This window comes from Cryptomeria japonica, unplaced genomic scaffold, assembly GCF_030272615.1.
Source record: "Cryptomeria japonica unplaced genomic scaffold, Sugi_1.0 HiC_scaffold_223, whole genome shotgun sequence".
Classification (NCBI taxonomy): domain Eukaryota; kingdom Viridiplantae; phylum Streptophyta; class Pinopsida; order Cupressales; family Cupressaceae; genus Cryptomeria; species Cryptomeria japonica.
This window is the reverse complement of record NW_026729045.1, coordinates 7,178-33,971: the sequence shown is the minus strand read 5'-3', so window position 1 is coordinate 33,971 and position 26,794 is coordinate 7,178. Positions and strand designations below refer to the sequence as shown.

Sequence of the window (26,794 nt, the reverse complement as noted above, 5' to 3'; positions counted from 1 at the left end):
TTTGGAGTAGATTAAAATGTTTGATAGAAAGAAAAATAAATTTGTTGATTCATTGTTTCAACTTTGATAAAATTTAGTTTTAAATTTTGGAGTGGAATAGAACAAATTGTTGATTATTAGTTTCAGATTCTTGAAGTAGATTAAATTTGCTTGACAAAGAATTAGATTCACTGTTTTTTTTAAAAAAAAAAATAATGTAATATTAAATCTAGATCCAGATTTAAATTGTTCCTCTTATTCTTTTTGATTCTTGCTAAGAAGAACCATCTTTCATCTCTCTGGTTATTGTTATCCAAATCTCATTTAAGGAGTATTCTTATTATTATTTTCTTTTTGAAACTCTCTGTGGATTGAACAAAGAGCTCACTGAAATTACCAGTCGAATAAATCCTCCTGGACTCTGAGAATAACCCTGGAAACAAACCAATTTCCTGAGAAGTCTAAGAACAACTCCCTTCCTGTAATGGCTGGATAAATCTTTCTCTCTCTCTCTGTGATTCAGATAAAAATATATATATATACATTAAAAGTCTGGTTTCTGTAAGGAGACAAACCAAGAAATGCTCAGTTATTTTACCTGTTCTTACCTTCTTAAATAAAAATTATCCTTTGTAAAGAATTTGAAACCATATATATATATATATATAAATATATATATATATATATATATATATATATATATATATATTTATATATATATATATATATATATATATATATATATATATATATATATATATATTTATAATCCTAATGTCAATTTACAAATATTAATGTTGCATTATCAATCACTGCATTCGGCACAGACCCCAAAATATCCGCACGTACGCACAGACCCGAAAATAACCGCGTGTACGCAGAGCGGCGTTACCGAAAACCGGCAGGGTTAGTGGTACCCCCCCACTACCCTGCGGTCACTACAAGTGGCCGCAGGGGAGTGGAGGGGACCACGTGGCCCCGCCAACCCCTATGGGCCTGCATATGCAGGACCGCAGGGAGTGACGGGACCCGTGGTCCCCACCCCCTGGTTTTATATATATATTAATAAAACGAGATTGCCGTAGGAATTTTCGATGGAAGTTTTAACATTCGATTTAACATTTAAGTATTTTTGTGTATCGTTTTAAATTAAAATTAAATTAATTTCTTTTTCATGTACATTTGTTTAGTTAAATTTAATTTCCTTAAAATTAACAAGAGTTGAATTCAATGTATTATTTCAATTCCTTAGAGAAATGAATGGATTATTTGACCCATAATTTTTGGAGATAAGTAAAGTCTCATTATTATTCAATTTGGTCACTCATGAGAAATTTGTAACATTATAACTAATTAAGTCTTGCGATAGAGAAAACATTTCTGCATTTTGAATATAAATTACGTTACTTTTGCATTGCATTATGATTAATTCGTATTTTTCATGCAATTACTCATAAGTTCGCAATTATCATTACCATGCTAATACATGTATTAATCCAATTAATTGTAGAATAATGATATTCTTTGTTCAAATAGTATTTAAGGTTTAAATTATGTACATCCATTTCATAATTATATTCAAGTATGATGTTAGTTTAGAAAACTAAACAAATGGAGTTGGAAAACTAAAACTAGCAGCGTTCGGTATATACGGTGCCTCTGGGTCACGCTTACGGGTAATGCCGTCGTGTTGAACTACTGCACTTAACGCCTAATAAAGCTGCATTAACGACGTCTGTGGCATCGTCCCTATAAATCGTCGGGGAGTAATAAGGGACATTTGGAAGTTAAAAATCCAAGGGGCGGGTAATCCCTCTTGGATCGATAATTTAATAAGATAACTTTCAATTGAATTCCACATCCGTTGAGATAAACCATAGTAAACCCTCTTAGGGATGGTCAAGTTAAGAGCTCTCGTGAAATTTACTTTATTTATTTATTTATTTATTCACCTCGAAGGGATATTGGTGATTGAAATTGGGTGACGCTCATGATAAGAATTAGGTTCTAGTTATTTTGTTTAGGCCACAAGCAATAGGCCATCTTGAGCCTTCGCTTAAGTGCTACCTTCGTGGGTAGCAACCGCAGAGAAACTGTCTGGGACACTGACCCTAGAAAGGGTTGCGTACCCACAAAAATCAGTTTACATCAAACCATAGATTAGAAGATAGAACTACATACTTTACGCCTTGATCCCACGCCGAAGTGGGTATGTAGGCAGTCTTGGGACGGAGTTGTCCCTCGTACTCAGGCGTTCGTGGGTGGGGTCTAGGCTTGGTTGAGTAAGAATCCTAATTGAAAGATAAGATAATCAAACTTAATTCAATGCATACTCGGAAGGAATCCCGTATGGATTCGCTTGACTTCCCGAGGCTTTAAGCCAAATTCCGAGGCGGAATTCAAGCTTGTGTTATTTTTCTTATTACTCCTAAGGACGACGACCTCGGTGCATTCTTGTTAGAAGAATGTAGTACTTAGTGAGTGGCTCAGGACCCGAATGGTCCCGATGAGTCTAAGTCTCTGGCCAGAGCATCTCCTATCCCGTTTGGATAGATGCCTACCCCGTATGGGTAGATGCCTATCCCGTATTGGATAGATGGAATTTACGTCCCGTATGGACAATTGCCTAACCCGTATGGTTAGAAGCTCATCCCGAATGGATGATTGCCCAATCCTATTTGGATGGATGCCCAGAGTATGTAATTGAATAAAACATAATAAAAGAAAAGAAAAAAAAAATATATATATATATATACTCAATTTTGTTGGGTTAATTTTGGTGGGTTATTACAAAAGAAATGAACGGAAAGAATAGCATCTCCAAATAGAATCTCACCACAAACTCAACATCGAAGGATACATCACATGTTCGCACACAAACCTCTCTCTGATAATGAAGACACAACATCAAACAACCAAATTACATGACTATATCACCTATATATATAATTTATCAACCTTGATAACAAGGTCGGCTAAACCCTCGACCCTCAATTAAAAAATTACATCACACGATACAAACACTGACCACCAGACCAATATAGTGGTTTACATAGCATAGCATGGTTCTAGGTCAAATTCCCAAACACATAACTCCACCGAAAATCACGCAAAGATCAATCGCAACACGCTACACCACCAGAAATGGTGCATAACACACAAATCATCACTGGTTGATAGAAACCACCAAAAACTCACACAACGATAAATACAGATTGCCAAAACAAATAGGACATAATTAAAAAAAATACCAGCAAGCACATTAGAATCATCCACAATAGCTGCACCAACACTACTTTTCAAATCTTCATCGGTCAACGTCTGAAAGCTAAAGAACACAACCAATCAACAACGGCCAGGAAGAAAGATAACTTGCGGAGAACCAAATCATGATTCAACTGAAATTAAGATACACAAGACCTTCCCAAGAAATATCCCAAAATCTCAGCACCAGATCTGATCACACCAAAATATACCAGAGGATATACCGAACTCTGCGAAACAGTGATCAACAAAGCATCGCTACAAACCGGATCAGAAAATCTTCCCAATCTGCAATCACCAGAGAAAATCATAGGAATATGTTGACATCAATGACCACAACATATCCTAGCATGACCAACAATATCCAACAATTTATGCCAAAACAACCACTTTATATCACTAGTTCAAATCAAATATCTATGCCAAAAGATCAGCCTATGCAAATTTTACCACACCAGAAAGTGCCAAAAAGCCAGCACACAAGGATCGGCTTTTTAATAAAATATCCCAAACCTTTACACATGCAGATTGACCATAGTAAAATAATTGATCGTCTTATTAAAATTGAAGACAAATCATCTTTTAGCTAATTAAGCGCTTCCACTATCCACACAATAATGTGTTCCTAAAAAATCGCCCTACAGTAGAGCTTCAAATTTGTCAACTTGGTCTCCATGATCAACAATTTAATAAAAAATATATATAATTTAAAATACACTAATCAACCATGAAATAAAATCTCCTATTTTTATTTTATTATTTATACGATGAATTTTATAAACTTCAATTCATCGGGATTTTTAAAATCACAGTAGAAACACCTTCGGATTATCATGTCCTCACAAGAACACAAAAATATTATGGCACAAATCCACATTCCTTTCAGATGCTCAACCTCAATCAAAACCTCTATAAATCTGCAGTCATAATTAAAATAAATTACAAACATGTGAGTACCAAAAAACTAGTGGAGCTCAAAAAAAGAAAATGCACAGATTGAGATGAATGATAAGCTCTTAATATCTTTGATCAACTTAGGGGTGATTAAAAATACATATCTAATACAGTTCCACCTATAATATCAGATGCTATCTAGAATCATGTAATGTTTCATGGATAAGATTAACATAACCAGGCATTATTCTAACAACTAACCATCTAGCAAACTTACATAGAAGAATATTCTAGTTAGAATATCATACACTAACAACACATAGCTTGAAAAATTGGCGTAGGCTATTTTGGGTTCATGGAGGTGCGAGCAAACGTTAATCTATAGTAAGTGAAATTGCTCAAACCCACAAAAAGGTCATTTGGAGCTCGTCGATTTTGCACAAGTCACGAGTTTTCTCTTGCACAAGTGTTTATCCTTTTGTAGACTACGGTCTTCTTCAGCATGGTTTTCTATGTGGTTTTCTTCTATTTTTTTGTGTGTGCCTGGTTTATTCGTGTGTGTACCTAATGTTCAGATTGCTTTGGAAAACCAGGTTATTTCCCCTGTTGGTGAACTTTTAACTAGCACATTTTTCAAGGACTAGTGCACCCAACACCCCTATTTTGCTAAAATAGGCTCAACTATTGAGAGATGAAAGTGGACCTTGTAATTTGCATGAATCTAATTTGTTTTGTTGTCCCATCACAACAAAATGTTTCGAAAAGGTGTGAACTTCATATAAACACAACTCCCTTTCCCATTCTAGGAATCAATGTACTCAATATAGAAAACCAAAAAACCTAGTCAATCAAGCATTCAGGGAGCGAAACGATAAAGAAGTCCCAATTTGATTATTCAATCATTGAAATATATGCTATAGCAATTATGATCAAGTGTATTATGTAATTCGTACCTAAGATAAGGTGTCATCATTTCACCATTTATCATTTGCTTAGCCTCTTTTCTTGTGGGGGCATGCATCCTATCTCATCATTATCATTGTTGAAGAGAGAACACTAATACGCGGTTTGGATAAGGTAATCCCTTATATGAAATAACCATTTCTCCCAATTTTCTCTATCTACAGGTCCAAATCCGATAACAAGAAAGTTAAAGAAAAGTAGACCAGACATTAGCAGGCATCACAAAACATTGATTGAACGAAAACCCTAAGAACAGGGCACCCAGCAGTCATTGACCCATATTTTTAAGAGGCAAGTGATCAAATATTGTCGATTTCATTTTCGATCATCTCTCAATTTTCCCTCAACTTTAGACACGGATCTCCAACGTTTCTCTCTAGTACAATTAGCTTCATATTACAGTCCCAATTTCCTCTCTATGTCTCCATCTCAGATATGTCTTACTCTTTCTATATTTCATCTTGTATCTACTACATTCTATAAAACTTAGTCATTTTACCATTGTTAGACTAGTTCATCTATAGACACTTCACTGTCTCCATCTCATGCAACAAAAGGAACAGGAACCTAATTTCGTATCCCTTCCTTAAAGACAACAACTAGTCCTATTCTTATTACTAATTATGTTGTGTCAACTAAGATCTTCTAGCTTACATTGGTCAATCGTAGGATCTTGTTTCCTCCATTTCAAGGTTTACATTGATTTATGAGATGGTATGATTATATATGCTACATAAACCAACATTTTTTAAGGTATGATCCCATATTGTATTGGTATAAAATTGGTGGTACTGAAACCAACATTGATATAGAAAAAAATAGACATTTTTATTTCTAACGTGTTTCCATCTACATCTTTCACTTGTCTTGCAATTGTGTACATTCTCATGTAAATACCAACGATGTTATACTCGCGCCCTTTTATGCTTCATACCATAATGTGACTCCTCTAATTCCATAAGACCAGGAGTGCGCAAGGAGTGTAATGCTTCGTGTGGTTCATGTAACTAAACTCGGCTTCTATTTGTAGATATGAGCAAAGGTTGTGTTTTTATCACTTAAAATGTGCTTTATATGTTTTCTTAAATGCTCACATATACATACTGGTGGCATAAAATGAAAGTAAGCGTGTAGGACTCAATAGAATATAAAATAGTGACTAGTGATTTAGATCTTTCCTTGGTGTAACCCAATAAAAAATATTGAAAAGAATGGAGTTGTACCCTCATCTCTAGTATCAATTAAATGCAAGATTCACAAGCCAACTTCTCAATTTGAGTCTTAAATACAAAGTGGACATTACCTAGCACTTATGTAATTTCGTACAATATTGTATTCTTGTGGAAAGAGCTTGCTTAACAATATGCTCGAGTTCTACGCTCATTGACTAATTCTCTCCAATGACAAAACTTATGTTTCCATGAGTTGAAATCTAGAATCTCCATTTCCAAGTGTTGCACCATCTTATTACTCGACGTTTTTCTTCATCCAAATCTATTGATTGATATCTTCATTATTTTATAGTCTCTCTTTTCAATGTCTTCCCCCAAGCTAAACTATGCAACCAAATAGCGTTCACTTCCTTGTCAACCTCAATCAAAACCTAGAATAAAAAACATGCACCTAGCTATCAAATATGGAATAAAATACATGCACTTGTCTAAAACAAATTAGCACTTCCCTAAATAAATCATGTAGAAAACTTTCTCCAATACCAACCGATCGATAATCAAATCGAATATTCCATTCTAATCTCACCATCGCTGATTTTTGTTCTCTTCACTTATGTGCCGATCCAATGCACTATGCTACTGATGTGAACATTCAGAAAGCCAAAATTGGTATCTTCTACATCTACACCTTCCACTTGTCTTGAAATTTTGTATGTGGTCAAATTTTGTGCCTACAATGTTATACATAATATTTCGCACCCCTTTGTGATTTATAACAATATGTCACCCCTGTAATACCACAAGACTATTTAATAAAGAGTATGTTGATTGAATAAGATTTATGTATTTGAAATATGCTTCTTTTTTGTTGTGAGCATGTACTATGTTTTTCATCAACTCAAGACATTATTGTTGCAGTTTCTTAAGAATTTGAGTATCTGCAGTAGTTGCATAGAATGAAAATGAGCAAGCTTCAAAGACATAGGTTATATAGACATCGAAGGCATGAAAGAAGAGGTCGTGAAGCTTTAGAATGAACTGATGTATGAAGCTCTATTTTATTAGATCATTTATAAATGCATGGGAAAAGTAGAAGATTATGATATTTGCAGATCTCACTGATAATGTATGAGTTATATCTATTATCTTATTCTTGATGGAAATGCGATTGCCAATTTCTCAATATGACGACACTTTTATCTTCTTCGTATCAATCAACAAATACCTTGAGATATTGGAAATTATATTCAAAATGCGCTTACAACTTACCTTAAAATGTGTTACAGCAAAGTGAAATTTTAATGTTGTCATCAAAGGGACAAAACGACATCAATATTTAATTTTCAATCTTTGGAATATGATGAGGACATACTGATGTCCAAAACAGATGCTATGAATGGCACAAGAGGACGCCAATAACCCTAAAATGATAGTTTTATTCAACGGTTAATTTTCAATCTTTGGAATATGATGAGGACATGCTGATGTCCAAAACAGATGCTATGAATGGCACAAGAGGACGCCAATAACCCTAAAATGATAGTTTTATTCAACGGTGAGAAAAAAGAATTGGGAAAGACGGTCTTCATTGGGAGACCTCTTGTTTGTTTTGTTTAGTATGCGAATTTCTTTTGAATGTAATTCACCAGTTCCTGGGTGATGCGGAAGGCCTTGCTCAAAACGGAATCGGGGAGAGGGGGATTCGCCGCAAACAGAGAATTGGCGATTGTCTGAACTCCGGGAAACTGGCTGCTCAATCCAGCTATGGCCACTGCATTTTCATGCCCCACATTCTGCTGGAAATGAACAAGTGCCTTTGGAAACACAAACACATCTCCCTTCTCCAAAGTTTTGCTGAAAAATTTGTTGCTGGTGTCAATGAAACCCACAAGAAGCTGGCCTTCCAGTAAAACAAGAACTTCGGTGGCTCTTGGGTGTGTGTGAGGAGGATTTATTCCACCCACTGCGTAGTCGATGCGGACCAACGATATTCCAAACGTATTGAGGCCTGGTATCTGTTTAACGTTCGCCATCGTTACGTTGGAGCCCACATCATTGTCGGTGTTCCCTGCCTGCCCAAGTCCCCGGAAGAAGAAATCGTTTGCTGAAACTTGCATTGGGTCTTTGCAAACGAACCCGTTCACCAAAACTGTTTAAAACAAGATCAAATCAATCTGTCTGTTAGTAACTCGACTCGTCTAATAAGCAAATCATTATCATTGTTTATGTATAAATATTCTCACTCACCGTTGCTTTCCTCATCTGCAACGCAGAAATCTTGCAAGGGATCCGGATCCCCTGCCATGACCCTGTCGCTGTAACAGCATATCAACAGAAAAAGTCCCAACGTGAAGTAAATCATGCGGTTAGCCATTGTAATAGAAACGCAGACACAAGAGATCAGGATATGAATGTCTATTACAAACCCATTACACGCTTTATATAGCCCAAACCATAACTCTCCGCAAAGACTAATTCATCTTGACTCCGTATATTTCACGGATCCTTCCAGAGTTGTTGCTCTTTTCCTTACGTCACACTAAGTCTTACTGCATGTGGTTGTCTCGCCTGCTACCGCAGATGTATTCTCACCATCCTTTCATTAACGTTGAAATTTTCTATCTTCTCCCTGCCCTGCTGCGTATGCCTATCTCAAGATCAACTTACCTCCTGCCTTACACGTATTCTCGCCATCGCCATCATTTTAGTAATGTGGAATTGTTTAGACTTAATTGGAACGGTGGGCTTCTTCAAAGGAAACAATATATAAATCTTTCTCCACCGTGGGAGAATCGGTATGAGAGGAAAGTTTCTTTCTTGGAGTTGGATATTGGCCTAAAGACTGTCCATGCTTTGTACCCTTTTTCAATGAGATTTTTATCTCTCGTCATTTAAATTAATTTATGTTATTCAATGTTTATTTCTCAGATTGTCTATGTTCTAGGACAGAAAAACATTGCTCAAAATAACTTATGTTCATTTACTTTACATTGAATGCGTTGATTAGAATATCTATTTCACATCCATCTACAATTTTGAAGTCAAGTAGGTGTATTACTTTTCTTTAGCAGTTTTGGAGACCTAAATTATAGGTTTAAGACAACATATGCAAACATAAGAACCAATTTATGGAGGATAAATGTATAAGAAGATAGATTTTGGAGAGGTATTCTACAAGAAAAAAAACTTTTTGGTGGTGTTGAGAATCCCATCTTGGAAGAGACCATGTTGTCCAAGGGATCTAGTATTTAGAATTATTTAAGATCGTTTTATTTTTCCAAACCCTAGAGGGTAGATGGGTAGCGGAAATAGAATCCGGTTTTGACATTACAATTCACTAGAATCCATCACCTCTATAAGATATAACCTTATTAAGACGTTGATGTCTGATTTTCAGAATGTCATGGGTGAGTAGTTTGAATGCATCTTGAACTACCTTGGGTCAAGGTACAACAGTGACTAAAAATCGTACCGCTTCCAATACTCATAACTATAATGAATGTAAACCGCGATATTTTAGAGAAAAGAGCCTTCATTCTCAAACTGTTGATGGGTGCGAAAACATTGCTCACGTTGCGTTGAGTGCGTTGCTTAGATTGTCTCTTTCACATCCATCTACAGTTGAACTCGGCCAAAATTTAATCTTTAGGTGAGTGTGTTGTTGTAAATGAAGTGCATTGTTGTAAATGAAGTAGGTGTCTTTTCTAGCAGTTTTGGAGATCAAAATTTTACCTTTAGGTGAGTGAATTCTCTTTAATAAAGTAGGTTTACTACTTTTTCTAATGTTTGAGATCTGTCTATTTCCATTTTTCGACACCAAAACTTTTCGTCCAGTTGACTGCATTGTCCTCTCGATTCTCCTTTTAACAAAGTACATACAGTTGATTTAGATGATTTATTTTTTATTATTTTTGTGAGATATATGTTTATTTAATATTTTTTTTAACTTAATGTTTTGATGAATTAGTTGTTTGGGGTAACTAAATAGGAAAATATAATATTAAAGATTATTTTTTTCCTCTTACTTCAATCAAATATATGAGAAAAGTATTTCATATTGATTAGACATTTCATTTTATTTATTTTTATTTATATTGATTGAATTTTCTTTTCTTTTATATCAAATAATATGACAATTATAAATAGTTTATAAAAAATATTCAATTTGAGAAGTAAAAAATGCGTTAAAAGTGATATATTGGGATGATTCTTGGTTGGGAAACGTTTAGTTCCATGATCCCTTGTTTACCTATCAAGAATTATCTTTTTACTCTCTTTGGATAAGGGTGGCTAACTAATGAACTTTTTACAATTAAGAAATCAAAGTGATCAACAATCGAATATAAGGAACAAATAGAGTGAGAGGGGGAATAAAATTCTACACCTGATCGATTCATGATTATAATAAGTGGTTCATATTATAGAAGAGCAAGTCAATAAAATAGTTTGGTCATATTTTACGCTAGTATAATCTCAGTTTTCTTGATAACTACTCGAGTACATTTTTTTTTAATATCTCTCATAGGTTTTACCTTGTCTTTCATACCACACTCACAATCTCCAATTCCCCATTGAGTTTCCACAAATGACTAATACGAAAGGTAAATCTACATCCATGTAAGAGCATGGACACCGGGAGTGATCTAATATTGGATGCAATTAAGTGAGGAATATTTTTTGAATGAATCCCTATACTTTTGGACCCTTTAATGACATGGTTTGCATAAGTAAGAAAATGTTTATTAATGTAGAGAGCATGGTTTTAGGTACTTTTCTATGTGGAGGTGATACAAATAGGCATGGGTAGCCTATGCGGTTACAGATGATTGTGGTTCTTCCATCAACGCTATTCTCTTTTTTATTGAATGATATGGTGTAATAGAAAAGTCAAGAATATACAACTAGCAATTGCACCTTGGTGTGCAATATGTACGCCGAATAGATGTGGAATGATTATTAAAAAAAATTGATCTATTTTTTCATATATTTGTGCAACACGTGAGATAAATTAGCAAACCATTTAGTAAATGATATTATTTATTCAACAAAGGTCTCAACATTTGAAAAAATTATAGATCCAAATCAACTATGCATCTACTTAAACGGACAAATGCAATCAAACAAAACCCTTAAACCGGGAATATAATCGAGTTCCATTACCAATATTCTTATGTTTTGTTTGAAATAGGGAGAGAAGGAGAGAGGGAGATATAGGGATATAAAGAGAGAGATAGAGGAGGAAGAGTGAGGGAAAGATAAAGGAGTGAGGAGATAGAGTTAGGCGATAAATATAGAGAGGAAGATAGAGATCGAGATTGATATAGATATGGAGAAGAATAGGGATATGGATATGAGAGGAAGAGATAAAGAGAGAGGAGAGAGAAATAGATAGAGATAGAAGAGATAAATATATAGAGAGGGGGAGAGAGAATGAGCGAGGGATAACTTTGAATCAATTGTGCATTCATTAATACAAACCAAACATAAGTGAAAGAAAACCTTTCAATCAAAAGATAATTGAACTCCATTACCAATAGGCTCATGTTATGTTTGCAATAGTGAGAGGGGAGATATGAATAGATAAAGAGAGCGAGACATGTCTGGAGATAGGGTGACAGAGGAAGAGAGAGCTAGAGATGGGAATGAAGAGAGGGAGGTGGCAAAGAAATAGATGGTTAAAGAGAGTGAGACGTGCCTAGATAGAGTGAGAGAGGATGAAAAGGACAAATAAAGAGAGATATAGTTGTAGAGGGATAAGGAGAAATTAAGATAAAGATTAGGAGATAGAAACGGATAGAAAAGAAGAGATACAAAGATACAAAAGGGGAGAGAGAGAGAGAGGGAGGGAGGGATATTTTTGGGCCAATTTGTAATTCAAACTCGTTAATGAAGATGTTAACATAGGTTGACACCTAGTATGGTGGTTATACCTTTTGTAAATCTTTGAACCAATAGTAATAGTATTAACATAGTATTGAATTATTTGTAATTGCCATGTATAACCTCATTTTGTGTGTTTTGTCACGTATGCACTATCCTTTAGTGCATTATCCACTTATACTTCTCAGTACATAATACATCTGAGGAATTTTGTAGATAGAGTGGCAAGGGAAGAAGTTACATAGAAGTTGTATACTTCAACACTTCTCTTGTTTGTATTTATTTCTCACATTTGGGAGTCTTAAATTACACACTATAATTATTTTCTCGATATCCATACTTGCCTTGCTTTAGCTTTACAAACAACCTTATGACCACACATAATAAGGTCAAGTCATCCTAAAGCCCATACAACCTTGCATCCCTCTAATGACATGTGTGGTTAATAATCACATTCTAAACTGAATTAACAATAGCTTCGATTTTATGTCCAACGACCATTAAGTTTAATTTAATCTAAATTGTTCTATTGATCTAGATTCTCCTTTAAATAAGAATAATATTTAAGAAGTCATAAACATATAATTTAATATTAAATTTTTTAAATACATAATTAATTATTTTAATATTATAAACTTTTAAAAGCAATAAATATTAATAGATAAAAATTTCAAAATAAATTAAAACAAATTATTTTTAAAATTCAAAATATAATTTAAAAATAATAATATATAGAACTTTTTACATTTTTAAAAATACTAAAAAATCGAACTATTTCAACAATGAGGTTTAGACCAACCATGCACTACAATTTGCAATCAACAAATAACAAATGGTATGAGCACTAAGTAATTCATCATATATCTTCGCATTTCTCCATCATAATCAGTAAAATTCAATTAACTTTGAGAAGTAACAAGAACCCATGCAAAATGTAGAAAGACAGCACAAACATCCACCATATCTTCAACAAAACTTATGTATTAATTTCAACAAGTCTTGGAAACAATCTCTAGCTTCCTCCTCCTACTCTACTTTCTAACAGTTCTGCTCTACTCTATTATCCACCTATTAACCTTTAAAAATGAGAAGGCAAACCTTATATAGAAGTCTTGATACAAATGAATGTCCGAGATTGATTTGAATTTAATGGCCGAGATTTAACCATGAAACCCTAATTAGGGCTAGTTATAACAACAACCACTTTAACCAATGAGAAAACTACAACACTTTGGGCACATGTCCCTCTTTGAATGTGGATCAATGAGAAATGAGATTAGGTACATTGAATAATATTTGATGTAATGCCATATGTCACTTGCTCCTCCTTTGATGAGTTAGGTTCAATACACCTACAAGAACTGACTTGGCATCACTGAATTGGTCTATGATGATCAAGCACCACCTTAGCTTGCATGTCTCCCTAGCAATATGTCGACACTCAACATCATCCAATTGCTTGATGTGATGGTTCATATTCTCAAATTGCATCCTCTTGAAAATCAAGTTTCTAGCTTTGATTAACTCTTCTAAAACTATTTATAACATGTAATTTTTTTCATATCAGTTATCTTTTTCTTGAATAATATTTTAGGAGATTGACAAAATACCTAGGTTTACATTTATTATACTTTTAGTATTGTTATCTATTCTTTCATTGTGGTAGATGTAAAATGTTTCTATCATAATTTTGTGGGATACATATATGACTAATCCATTACAATACAAGGAACATTTTGGAGCACCAACAACAACTACGTATTTAGACTTTGTTAGTGTATCTGAATGTTCCTTCTAGATAAATTTTAGAGTTGATATTAGCTTGTTAGGATGTTGGTTTCTTGGGATTCTATGCCTGTGTGTGATGACATTTCATTATATTAATTAAAATATTTCTAATTGATAGAGTTTCTATTTTATTTATGATTTTAATATACATATTTATATAATTTATAAAAAACTTTTCAATAAAATATTTAATATATTTATAAAAATCTTTATCATAATAATGTATATTTAATTCAAATAAAAATTTCTATCTTAATTTGTTTTAAATTTAATGAAAAATAAATAAATAAGTATAAATTATTTTGTAATTTATGAAATAGGCTCATGACAATAACTGCATAGTTACTCTCTAGTTGGTATGATGTCAAAAAAATTAGATGCACGTAACATCATTTGGCTACCAGTTGGAGGAATTGTTGAAGAGATTGTATGGTTAATTAGTAACTTATATTTCATAAGTTTTATTTTTCAAAAAGCTTTGAATGAAACCTACACTAGATGTGTGTGCATGTAACCACCCAGATGATGGAACTTTACTACATTTTGTGTAGTATAATTCACGAAATGATACTTCATCATTAAAATATGTGAACAATTTTTAAAATAACCAAATTGGAAAGAGCATAAACAATACGGGGGCAAAAAGAACACAAAATATGCACTAGGAACTATTATTGTCTTCCTCCATAAAAGCCTCCACAAAAAAGTGCTTGTAATAGGAATAAATCTCTGGAAGCAATTATTCTCATCCAAAATTCATGTAACAAAGATTCATAGTTGACAAAGGATCTTTTCATCAGCAATGGAACAAGGGACACTATAGCCTAAAAAGGCAAACGTGACTACCAAAATAAAGTAAAACTAGATGAGGCCATGAGGCAAAACAAAATCTCCACATGCCCTCTAATGCTAGATAACTGGTCTAAGTGGTGCAAAACATGACCTTGAAGAACTCAAGTAACGGTAAAAAAAGGTTAAAAATTAGACCAAGAAGGAGTCTTGCGGCCTTGTAAATAGCCAAAATGACATTCATGCAAGGAAAAATTAATAGAGAAAGACAAAACAGTTTTATTCAAATTGTTCAAAATTCATGCAAAAATAGATAAGCAACATATGCAACTCTAAGATTGACCAAAAATTGATTTGATTTGACAATATTTATGTTAACAACAGCCAAGAGGGAAGAATGAGAGGGGGGTGAATCAGTCTTCACCGGAATAACAAACTTTACCGCAAAACACAGATTTGATAAACTGCAGTAATAAGACAGATAAGAAAATTAATAGCACAACACACAACACTAAGATTTTGATGCGCAAAACCCAGTTAAGCGAAAAACCATGGTGGGAACCTACCCACAGTAAGATGATACTCTACAATAGTATGTGAAAATATTACAATGAGGAATGCACATGCATTCAGGCACACTGCCTAGAGCTCACTGCTCAAATAATATTTGCTCGGAAGGCTACAACCCTTAGGGAAGTCTCACTGACTCGCAATAAGATTTGGACTACAATTCGAAAGATGTCACAACCCTCCTTTATCACCCTTTTTTTTGTTTTAAATTACAAAACTCTACTTATATTCTTTGGATGAATTATTGAATGAATATTGTAAGGGAATAAAAATAATAATAATAATAATAAACCCCACACATGGAAAATGCATATATATTTTAAATTAGTTACTTAATTTCCCTCACATTAAGGCACATGTTGTAGGAGGAATAAGAAGCTTCTAGAGGCTTCTCCACCTCCTTGCATGTAACTCCTCCCACTAAGCCCAATTAATTTGCATGGAGGCCAAATTGGGAGAGAATCTCATTTTTTTTTTAATTTAAAATTAGGTAGTGGGAATTTGAAATTTGCTTTATAAAATAGGTACAAGTTTCAAAAGAAAAGCTAGCTATTCCATAAGAAAATTCTGCAATTTCTCCTTTGTAGTCCATTTTTCATTTGCAGCCAAGGTTTTGTTGGGAGGATTTCTCTTCAATTTGGAGGATCAAGGAAGACTCTACACCATTTTTGCAAGCATCCAGGTTCCTTCAAGCTTAGTTTGTGCATCTTGTTCTTGTTGTAGATTAGATTAGATTATTTTATGGAAAAGAAATTCATTCGTGAAATTAGTTTCAGACTTTGATAAGAATTAGATTAAAATGTTTTAAATTGTTTATTCATTGTTTGGATTCTTGATTTTGGAAAATTGTTGATTCATTATTCAGATTTTGATAAAATTTAGTTCAAATTTGGAGTAGATTAAAATGTTTGATAGAAAGAAAAATAAATTTGTTGATTCATTGTTTCAACTTTGATAAAATTTAGTTTTAAATTTTGGAGTGGAATAGAACAAATTGTTGATTATTAGTTTCAGATTCTTGAAGTAGATTAAATTTGCTTGACAAAGAATTAGATTCACTGTTTTTTTTAAAAAAAAAAATAATGTAATATTAAATCTAGATCCAGATTTAAATTGTTCCTCTTATTCTTTTTGATTCTTGCTAAGAAGAACCATCTTTCATCTCTCTGGTTATTGTTATCCAAATCTCATTTAAGGAGTATTCTTATTATTATTTTCTTTTTGAAACTCTCTGTGGATTGAACAAAGAGCTCACTGAAATTACCAGTCGAATAAATCCTCCTGGACTCTGAGAATAACCCTGGAAACAAACCAATTTCCTGAGAAGTCTAAGAACAACTCCCTTCCTGTAATGGCTGGATAAATCTTTCTCTCTCTCTCTGTGATTCAGATAAAAATATATATATATACATTAAAAGTCTGGTTTCTGTAAGGAGACAAACCAAGAAATGCTCAGTTATTTTACCTGTTCTTACCTTCTTAAATAAAAATTATCCTTTGTAAAGAATTTGAAACCATATATATATATATATATAAATATATATATATATATATATATATATATATATATATATATATATATATATATATTTATATATATATATATATATATATATATATATTTATAATCCTAATGTCAATTTACAAATATTAATGTTGCATTATCAATCACTGCATTCGGCACAGACCCCAAAATATCCGCACGTACGCACAGACCCGAAAATAACCGCGTGTACGCAGAGCGGCGTTACCGAAAACCGGCAGGGTTAGTGGTACCCCCCCACTACCCTGCGGTCACTACAAGTGGCCGCAGGGGAGTGGAGGGGACCACGTGGCCCCGCCAACCCCTATGGGCCTGCATATGCAGGACCGCAGGGAGTGACGGGACCCGTGGTCCCCACCCCCTGGTTTTATATATATATTAATAAAACGAGATTGCCGTAGGAATTTTCGATGGAAGTTTTAACATTCGATTTAACATTTAAGTATTTTTGTGTATCGTTTTAAATTAAAATTAAATTAATTTCTTTTTCATGTACATTTGTTTAGTTAAATTTAATTTCCTTAAAATTAACAAGAGTTGAATTCAATGTATTATTTCAATTCCTTAGAGAAATGAATGGATTATTTGACCCATAATTTTTGGAGATAAGTAAAGTCTCATTATTATTCAATTTGGTCACTCATGAGAAATTTGTAACATTATAACTAATTAAGTCTTGCGATAGAGAAAACATTTCTGCATTTTGAATATAAATTACGTTACTTTTGCATTGCATTATGATTAATTCGTATTTTTCATGCAATTACTCGTAAGTTCGCAATTATCATTACCATGCTAATACATGTATTAATCCAATTAATTGTAGAATAATGATATTCTTTGTTCAAATAGTATTTAAGGTTTAAATTATGTACATCCATTTCATAATTATATTCAAGTATGATGTTAGTTTAGAAAACTAAACAAATGGAGTTGGAAAACTAAAACTAGCAGCGTTCGGTATATACGGTGCCTCTGGGTCACGCTTACGGGTAATGCCGTCGTGTTGAACTACTGCACTTAACGCCTAATAAAGCTGCATTAACGACGTCTGTGGCATCGTCCCTATAAATCGTCGGGGAGTAATAAGGGACATTTGGAAGTTAAAAATCCAAGGGGCGGGTAATCCCTCTTGGATCGATAATTTAATAAGATAACTTTCAATTGAATTCCACATCCGTTGAGATAAACCATAGTAAACCCTCTTAGGGATGGTCAAGTTAAGAGCTCTCGTGAAATTTACTTTATTTATTTATTTATTTATTCACCTCGAAGGGATATTGGTGATTGAAATTGGGTGACGCTCATGATAAGAATTAGGTTCTAGTTATTTTGTTTAGGCCACAAGCAATAGGCCATCTTGAGCCTTCGCTTAAGTGCTACCTTCGTGGGTAGCAACCGCAGAGAAACTGTCTGGGACACTGACCCTAGAAAGGGTTGCGTACCCACAAAAATCAGTTTACATCAAACCATAGATTAGAAGATAGAACTACATACTTTACGCCTTGATCCCACGCCGAAGTGGGTATGTAGGCAGTCTTGGGACGGAGTTGTCCCTCGTACTCAGGCGTTCGTGGGTGGGGTCTAGGCTTGGTTGAGTAAGAATCCTAATTGAAAGATAAGATAATCAAACTTAATTCAATGCATACTCGGAAGGAATCCCGTATGGATTCGCTTGACTTCCCGAGGCTTTAAGCCAAATTCCGAGGCGGAATTCAAGCTTGTGTTATTTTTCTTATTACTCCTAAGGACGACGACCTCGGTGCATTCTTGTTAGAAGAATGTAGTACTTAGTGAGTGGCTCAGGACCCGAATGGTCCCGATGAGTCTAAGTCTCTGGCCAGAGCATCTCCTATCCCGTTTGGATAGATGCCTACCCCGTATGGGTAGATGCCTATCCCGTATTGGATAGATGGAATTTACGTCCCGTATGGACAATTGCCTAACCCGTATGGTTAGAAGCTCATCCCGAATGGATGATTGCCCAATCCTATTTGGATGGATGCCCAGAGTATGTAATTGAATAAAACATAATAAAAGAAAAGAAAAAAAATATATATATATATATATACTCAATTTTGTTGGGTTAATTTTGGTGGGTTATTACAAAAGAAATGAACGGAAAGAATAGCATCTCCAAATAGAATCTCACCACAAACTCAACATCGAAGGATACATCACATGTTCGCACACAAACCTCTCTCTGATAATGAAGACACAACATCAAACAACCAAATTACATGACTATATCACCTATATATATAATTTATCAACCTTGATAACAAGGTCGGCTAAACCCTCGACCCTCAATTAAAAAATTACATCACACGATACAAACACTGACCACCAGACCAATATAGTGGTTTACATAGCATAGCATGGTTCTAGGTCAAATTCCCAAACACATAACTCCACCGAAAATCACGCAAAGATCAATCGCAACACGCTACACCACCAGAAATGGTGCATAACACACAAATCATCACTGGTTGATAGAAACCACCAAAAACTCACACAACGATAAATACAGATTGCCAAAACAAATAGGACATAATTAAAAAAAATACCAGCAAGCACATTAGAATCATCCACAATAGCTGCACCAACACTACTTTTCAAATCTTCATCGGTCAACGTCTGAAAGCTAAAGAACACAACCAATCAACAACGGCCAGGAAGAAAGATAACTTGCGGAGAACCAAATCATGATTCAACTGAAATTAAGATACACAAGACCTTCCCAAGAAATATCCCAAAATCTCAGCACCAGATCTGATCACACCAAAATATACCAGAGGATATACCGAACTCTGCGAAACAGTGATCAACAAAGCATCGCTACAAACCGGATCAGAAAATCTTCCCAATCTGCAATCACCAGAGAAAATCATAGGAATATGTTGACATCAATGACCACAACATATCCTAGCATGACCAACAATATCCAACAATTTATGCCAAAACAACCACTTTATATCACTAGTTCAAATCAAATATCTATGCCAAAAGATCAGCCTATGCAAATTTTACCACACCAGAAAGTGCCAAAAAGCCAGCACACAAGGATCGGCTTTTTAATAAAATATCCCAAACCTTTACACATGCAGATTGACCATAGTAAAATAATTGATCGTCTTATTAAAATTGAAGACAAATCATCTTTTAGCTAATTAAGCGCTTCCACTATCCACACAATAATGTGTTCCTAAAAAATCGCCCTACAGTAGAGCTTCAAATTTGTCAACTTGGTCTCCATGATCAACAATTTAATAAAAAATATATATAATTTAAAATACACTAATCAACCATGAAATAAAATCTCCTATTTTTATTTTATTATTTATACGATGAATTTTATAAACTTCAATTCATCGGGATTTTTAAAATCACAGTAGAAACACCTTCGGATTATCATGTCCTCACAAGAACACAAAAATATTATGGCACAAATCCACATTCCTTTCAGATGCTCAACCTCAATCAAAACCTCTATAAATCTGCAGTCATAATTAAAATAAATTACAAACATGTGAGTACCAAAAAACTAGTGGAGCTCAAAAAAAGAAAATGCACAGATTGAGATGAATGATAAGCTCTTAATATCTTTGATCAACTTAGGGGTGATTAAAAATACATATCTAATACAGTTCCACCTATAATATCAGATGCTATCTAGAATCATGTAATGTTTCATGGATAAGATTAACATAACCAGGCATTATTCTAACAACTAACCATCTAGCAAACTTACATAGAAGAATATTCTAGTTAGAATATCATACACTAACAACACATAGCTTGAAAAATTGGCGTAGGCTATTTTGGGTTCATGGAGGTGCGAGCAAACGTTAATCTATAGTAAGTGAAATTGCTCAAACCCACAAAAAGGTCATTTGGAGCTCGTCGATTTTGCACAAGTCACGAGTTTTCTCTTGCACAAGTGTTTATCCTTTTGTAGACTACGGTCTTCTTCAGCATGGTTTTCTATGTGGTTTTCTTCTATTTTTTTGTGTGTGCCTGGTTTATTCGTGTGTGTACCTAATGTTCAGATTGCTTTGGAAAACCAGGTTATTTCCCCTGTTGGTGAACTTTTAACTAGCACATTTTTCAAGGACTAGTGCACCCAACACCCCTATTTTGCTAAAATAGGCTCAACTGTTGAGAGATGAAAGTGGACCTTGTAATTTGCATGAATCTAATTTGTTTTGTTGTCCCATCACAACAAAATGTTTCGAAAAGGTGTGAACTTCATATAAACACAACTCCCTTTCCCATTCTAGGAATCAATGTACTCAATATAGAAAACCAAAAAACCTAGTCAATCAAGCATTCAGGGAGCGAAACGATAAAGAAGTCCCAATTTGATTATTCAATCATTGAAATATATGCTATAGCAATTATGATCAAGTGTATTATGTAATTCGTACCTAAGATAAGGTGTCATCATTTCACCATTTATCATTTGCTTAGCCTCTTTTCTTGTGGGGGCATGCATCCTATCTCATCATTATCATTGTTGAAGAGAGAACACTAATACGCGGTTTGGATAAGGTAATCCCTTATATGAAATAACCATTTCTCCCAATTTTCTCTATCTACAGGTCCAAATCCGATAACAAGAAAGTTAAAGAAAAGTAGACCAGACATTAGCAGGCATCACAAAACATTGATTGAACGAAAACCCTAAGAACAGGGCACCCAGCAGTCATTGACCCATATTTTTAAGAGGCAAGTGATCAAATATTGTCGATTTCATTTTCGATCATCTCTCAATTTTCCCTCAACTTTAGACACGGATCTCCAACGTTTCTCTCTAGTACAATTAGCTTCATATTACAGTCCCAATTTCCTCTCTACGTCTCCATCTCAGATATGTCTTACTCTTTCTATATTTCATCTTGTATCTACTACATTCTATAAAACTTAGTCATTTTACCATTGTTAGACTAGTTCATCTATAGACACTTCACTGTCTCCATCTCATGCAACAAAAGGAACAGGAACCTAATTTCGTATCCCTTCCTTAAAGACAACAACTAGTCCTATTCTTATTACTAATTATGTTGTGTCAACTAAGATCTTCTAGCTTACATTGGTCAATCGTAGGATCTTGTTTCCTCCATTTCAAGGTTTACATTGATTTATGAGATGGTATGATTATATATGCTACATAAACCAACATTTTTTAAGGTATGATCCCATATTGTATTGGTATAAAATTGGTGGTACTGAAACCAACATTGATATAGAAAAAAATAGACATTTTTATTTCTAACGTGTTTCCATCTACATCTTTCACTTGTCTTGCAATTGTGTACATTCTCATGTAAATACCAACGATGTTATACTCGCGCCCTTTTATGCTTCATACCATAATGTGACTCCTCTAATTCCATAAGACCAGGAGTGCGCAAGGAGTGTAATGCTTCGTGTGGTTCATGTAACTAAACTCGGCTTCTATTTGTAGATATGAGCAAAGGTTGTGTTTTTATCACTTAAAATGTGCTTTATATGTTTTCTTAAATGCTCACATATACATACTGGTGGCATAAAATGAAAGTAAGCGTGTAGGACTCAATAGAATATAAAATAGTGACTAGTGATTTAGAACTTTCCTTGGTGTAACCCAATAAAAAATATTGAAAAGAATGGAGTTGTACCCTCATCTCTAGTATCAATTAAATGCAAGATTCACAAGCCAACTTCTCAATTTGAGTCTTAAATACAAAGTGGACATTACCTAGCACTTATGTAATTTCGTACAATATTGTATTCTTGTGGAAAGAGCTTGCTTAACAATATGCTCGAGTTCTACGCTCATTGACTAATTCTCTCCAATGACAAAACTTATGTTTCCATGAGTTGAAATCTAGAATCTCCATTTCCAAGTGTTGCACCATCTTATTACTCGACGTTTTTCTTCATCCAAATCTATTGATTGATATCTTCATTATTTTATAGTCTCTCTTTTCAATGTCTTCCCCCAAGCTAAACTATGCAACCAAATAGCGTTCACTTCCTTGTCAACCTCAATCAAAACCTAGAATAAAAAACATGCACCTAGCTATCAAATATGGAATAAAATACATGCACTTGTCTAAAACAAATTAGCACTTCCCTAAATAAATCATGTAGAAAACTTTCTCCAATACCAACCGATCGATAATCAAATCGAATATTCCATTCTAATCTCACCATCGCTGATTTTTGTTCTCTTCACTTATGTGCCGATCCAATGCACTATGCTACTGATGTGAACATTCAGAAAGCCAAAATTGGTATCTTCTACATCTACACCTTCCACTTGTCTTGAAATTTTGTATGTGGTCAAATTTTGTGCCTACAATGTTATACATAATATTTCGCACCCCTTTGTGATTTATAACAATATGTCACCCCTGTAATACCACAAGACTATTTAATAAAGAGTATGTTGATTGAATAAGATTTATGTATTTGAAATATGCTTCTTTTTTGTTGTGAGCATGTACTATGTTTTTCATCAACTCAAGACATTATTGTTGCAGTTTCTTAAGAATTTGAGTATCTGCAGTAGTTGCATAGAATGAAAATGAGCAAGCTTCAAAGACATAGGTTATATAGACATCGAAGGCATGAAAGAAGAGGTCGTGAAGCTTTAGAATGAACTGATGTATGAAGCTCTATTTTATTAGATCATTTATAAATGCATGGGAAAAGTAGAAGATTATGATATTTGCAGATCTCACTGATAATGTATGAGTTATATCTATTATCTTATTCTTGATGGAAATGCGATTGCCAATTTCTCAATATGACGACACTTTTATCTTCTTCGTATCAATCAACAAATACCTTGAGATATTGGAAATTATATTCAAAATGCGCTTACAACTTACCTTAAAATGTGTTACAGCAAAGTGAAATTTTAATGTTGTCATCAAAGGGACAAAACGACATCAATATTTAATTTTCAATCTTTGGAATATGATGAGGACATACTGATGTCCAAAACAGATGCTATGAATGGCACAAGAGGACGCCAATAACCCTAAAATGATAGTTTTATTCAACGGTTAATTTTCAATCTTTGGAATATGATGAGGACATGCTGATGTCCAAAACAGATGCTATGAATGGCACAAGAGGACGCCAATAACCCTAAAATGATAGTTTTATTCAACGGTGAGAAAAAAGAATTGGGAAAGACGGTCTTCATTGGGAGACCTCTTGTTTGTTTTGTTTAGTATGCGAATTTCTTTTGAATGTAATTCACCAGTTCCTGGGTGATGCGGAAGGCCTTGCTCAAAACGGAATCGGGGAGAGGGGGATTCGCCGCAAACAGAGAATTGGCGATTGTCTGAACTCCGGGAAACTGGCTGCTCAATCCAGCTATGGCCACTGCATTTTCATGCCCCACATTCTGCTGGAAATGAACAAGTGCCTTTGGAAACACAAACACATCTCCCTTCTCCAAAGTTTTGCTGAAAAATTTGTTGCTGGTGTCAATGAAACCCACAAGAAGCTGGCCTTCCAGTAAAACAAGAACTTCGGTGGCTCTTGGGTGTGTGTGAGGAGGATTTATTCCACCCACTGCGTAGTCGATGCGGACCAACGATATTCCAAACGTATTGAGGCCTGGTATCTGTTTAACGTTCGCCATCGTTACGTTGGAGCCCACATCATTGTCGGTGTTCCCTGCCTGCCCAAGTCCCCGGAAGAAGAAATCGTTTGCTGAAACTTGCATTGGGTCTTTGCAAACGAACCCGTTCACCAAAACTGTTTAAAACAAGATCAAATCAATCTGTCTGTTAGTAACTCGACTCGTCTAATAAGCAAATCATTATCATTGTTTATGTATAAATATTCTCACTCACCGTTGCTTTCCTCATCTGCAACGCAGAAATCTTGCAAGGGATCCGGATCCCCTGCCATGACCCTGTCGCTGTAACAGCATATCAACAGAAAAAGTCCCAACGTGAAGTAAATCATGCGGTTAGCCATTGTAATAGAAACGCAGACACAAGAGATCAGGATATGAATGTCTATTACAAACCCATTACACGCTTTATATAGCCCAAACCATAACTCTCCGCAAAGACTAATTCATCTTGACTCCGTATATTTCACGGATCCTTCCAGAGTTGTTGCTCTTTTCCTTACGTCACACTAAGTCTTACTGCATGTGGTTGTCTCGCCTGCTACCGCAGATGTATTCTCACCATCCTTTCATTAACGTTGAAATTTTCTATCTTCTCCCTGCCCTGCTGCGTATGCCTATCTCAAGATCAACTTACCTCCTGCCTTACACGTATTCTCGCCATCGCCATCATTTTAGTAATGTGGAATTGTTTAGACTTAATTGGAACGGTGGGCTTCTTCAAAGGAAACAATATATAAATCTTTCTCCACCGTGGGAGAATCGGTATGAGAGGAAAGTTTCTTTCTTGGAGTTGGATATTGGCCTAAAGACTGTCCATGCTTTGTACCCTTTTTCAATGAGATTTTTATCTCTCGTCATTTAAATTAATTTATGTTATTCAATGTTTATTTCTCAGATTGTCTATGTTCTAGGACAGAAAAACATTGCTCAAAATAACTTATGTTCATTTACTTTACATTGAATGCGTTGATTAGAATATCTATTTCACATCCATCTACAATTTTGAAGTCAAGTAGGTGTATTACTTTTCTTTAGCAGTTTTGGAGACCTAAATTATAGGTTTAAGACAACATATGCAAACATAAGAACCAATTTATGGAGGATAAATGTATAAGAAGATAGATTTTGGAGAGGTATTCTACAAGAAAAAAAACTTTTTGGTGGTGTTGAGAATCCCATCTTGGAAGAGACCATGTTGTCCAAGGGATCTAGTATTTAGAATTATTTAAGATCGTTTTATTTTTCCAAACCCTAGAGGGTAGATGGGTAGCGGAAATAGAATCCGGTTTTGACATTACAATTCACTAGAATCCATCACCTCTATAAGATATAACCTTATTAAGACGTTGATGTCTGATTTTCAGAATGTCATGGGTGAGTAGTTTGAATGCATCTTGAACTACCTTGGGTCAAGGTACAACAGTGACTAAAAATCGTACCGCTTCCAATACTCATAACTATAATGAATGTAAACCGCGATATTTTAGAGAAAAGAGCCTTCATTCTCAAACTGTTGATGGGTGCGAAAACATTGCTCACGTTGCGTTGAGTGCGTTGCTTAGATTGTCTCTTTCACATCCATCTACAGTTGAACTCGGCCAAAATTTAATCTTTAGGTGAGTGTGTTGTTGTAAATGAAGTAGGTGTCTTTTCTAGCAGTTTTGGAGATCAAAATTTTACCTTTAGGTGAGTGAATTCTCTTTAATAAAGTAGGTTTACTACTTTTTCTAATGTTTGAGATCTGTCTATTTCCATTTTTCGACACCAAAACTTTTCGTCCAGTTGACTGCATTGTCCTCTCGATTCTCCTTTTAACAAAGTACATACAGTTGATTTAGATGATTTATTTTTTATTATTTTTGTGAGATATATGTTTATTTAATATTTTTTTTAACTTAATGTTTTGATGAATTAGTTGTTTGGGGTAACTAAATAGGAAAATATAATATTAAAGATTATTTTTTTCCTCTTACTTCAATCAAATATATGAGAAAAGTATTTCATATTGATTAGACATTTCATTTTATTTATTTTTATTTATATTGATTGAATTTTCTTTTCTTTTATATCAAATAATATGACAATTATAAATAGTTTATAAAAAATATTCAATTTGAGAAGTAAAAAATGCGTTAAAAGTGATATATTGGGATGATTCTTGGTTGGGAAACGTTTAGTTCCATGATCCCTTGTTTACCTATCAAGAATTATCTTTTTACTCTCTTTGGATAAGGGTGGCTAACTAATGAACTTTTTACAATTAAGAAATCAAAGTGATCAACAATCGAATATAAGGAACAAATAGAGTGA

General features: G+C 34.3%; 2 protein-coding genes across 2 annotated transcripts; both read right to left on the bottom strand.

Annotated features, from left to right (window-relative positions):
* Window positions 1-7,885: 7,885 nt before the first annotated feature.
* On the bottom strand, window positions 7,886-8,577 carry LOC131868878 (putative germin-like protein 2-2). The gene is made up of 2 exons (XM_059215684.1): window positions 8,520-8,577; window positions 7,886-8,421 (listed from the first exon to the last, which is right to left on the bottom strand). Exons 1-2 carry the CDS (start codon window positions 8,575-8,577, stop codon window positions 7,886-7,888), a joined length of 594 nt encoding a protein of 197 aa, XP_059071667.1.
* A 15,487-nt stretch (window positions 8,578-24,064) lies between these two features.
* Window positions 24,065-24,756, bottom strand: LOC131868895 (putative germin-like protein 2-2). The gene is made up of 2 exons (XM_059215703.1): window positions 24,699-24,756; window positions 24,065-24,600 (listed from the first exon to the last, which is right to left on the bottom strand). The coding sequence occupies exons 1-2, from the start codon at window positions 24,754-24,756 to the stop codon at window positions 24,065-24,067; spliced, it is 594 nt and encodes a 197-aa protein (XP_059071686.1).
* Window positions 24,757-26,794: the final 2,038 nt, after the last annotated feature.

Excerpts from the sequence above, each read along its gene's own strand:
- LOC131868878 (XM_059215684.1), bottom strand. The coding sequence starts at position 8,577 with ATGGCAGGGGATCCGGATCCCTTGCAAGATTTCTGCGTTGCAGATGAG. Across the intron at positions 8,422-8,519 it reads TGCAGATGAGGAAAGCAACG|TTTTGGTGAACGGGTTCGTT; the intron begins GTGAGTGAGAAT and ends TGTTTTAAACAG.
- LOC131868895 (XM_059215703.1), bottom strand. The coding sequence starts at position 24,756 with ATGGCAGGGGATCCGGATCCCTTGCAAGATTTCTGCGTTGCAGATGAG. Across the intron at positions 24,601-24,698 it reads TGCAGATGAGGAAAGCAACG|TTTTGGTGAACGGGTTCGTT; the intron begins GTGAGTGAGAAT and ends TGTTTTAAACAG.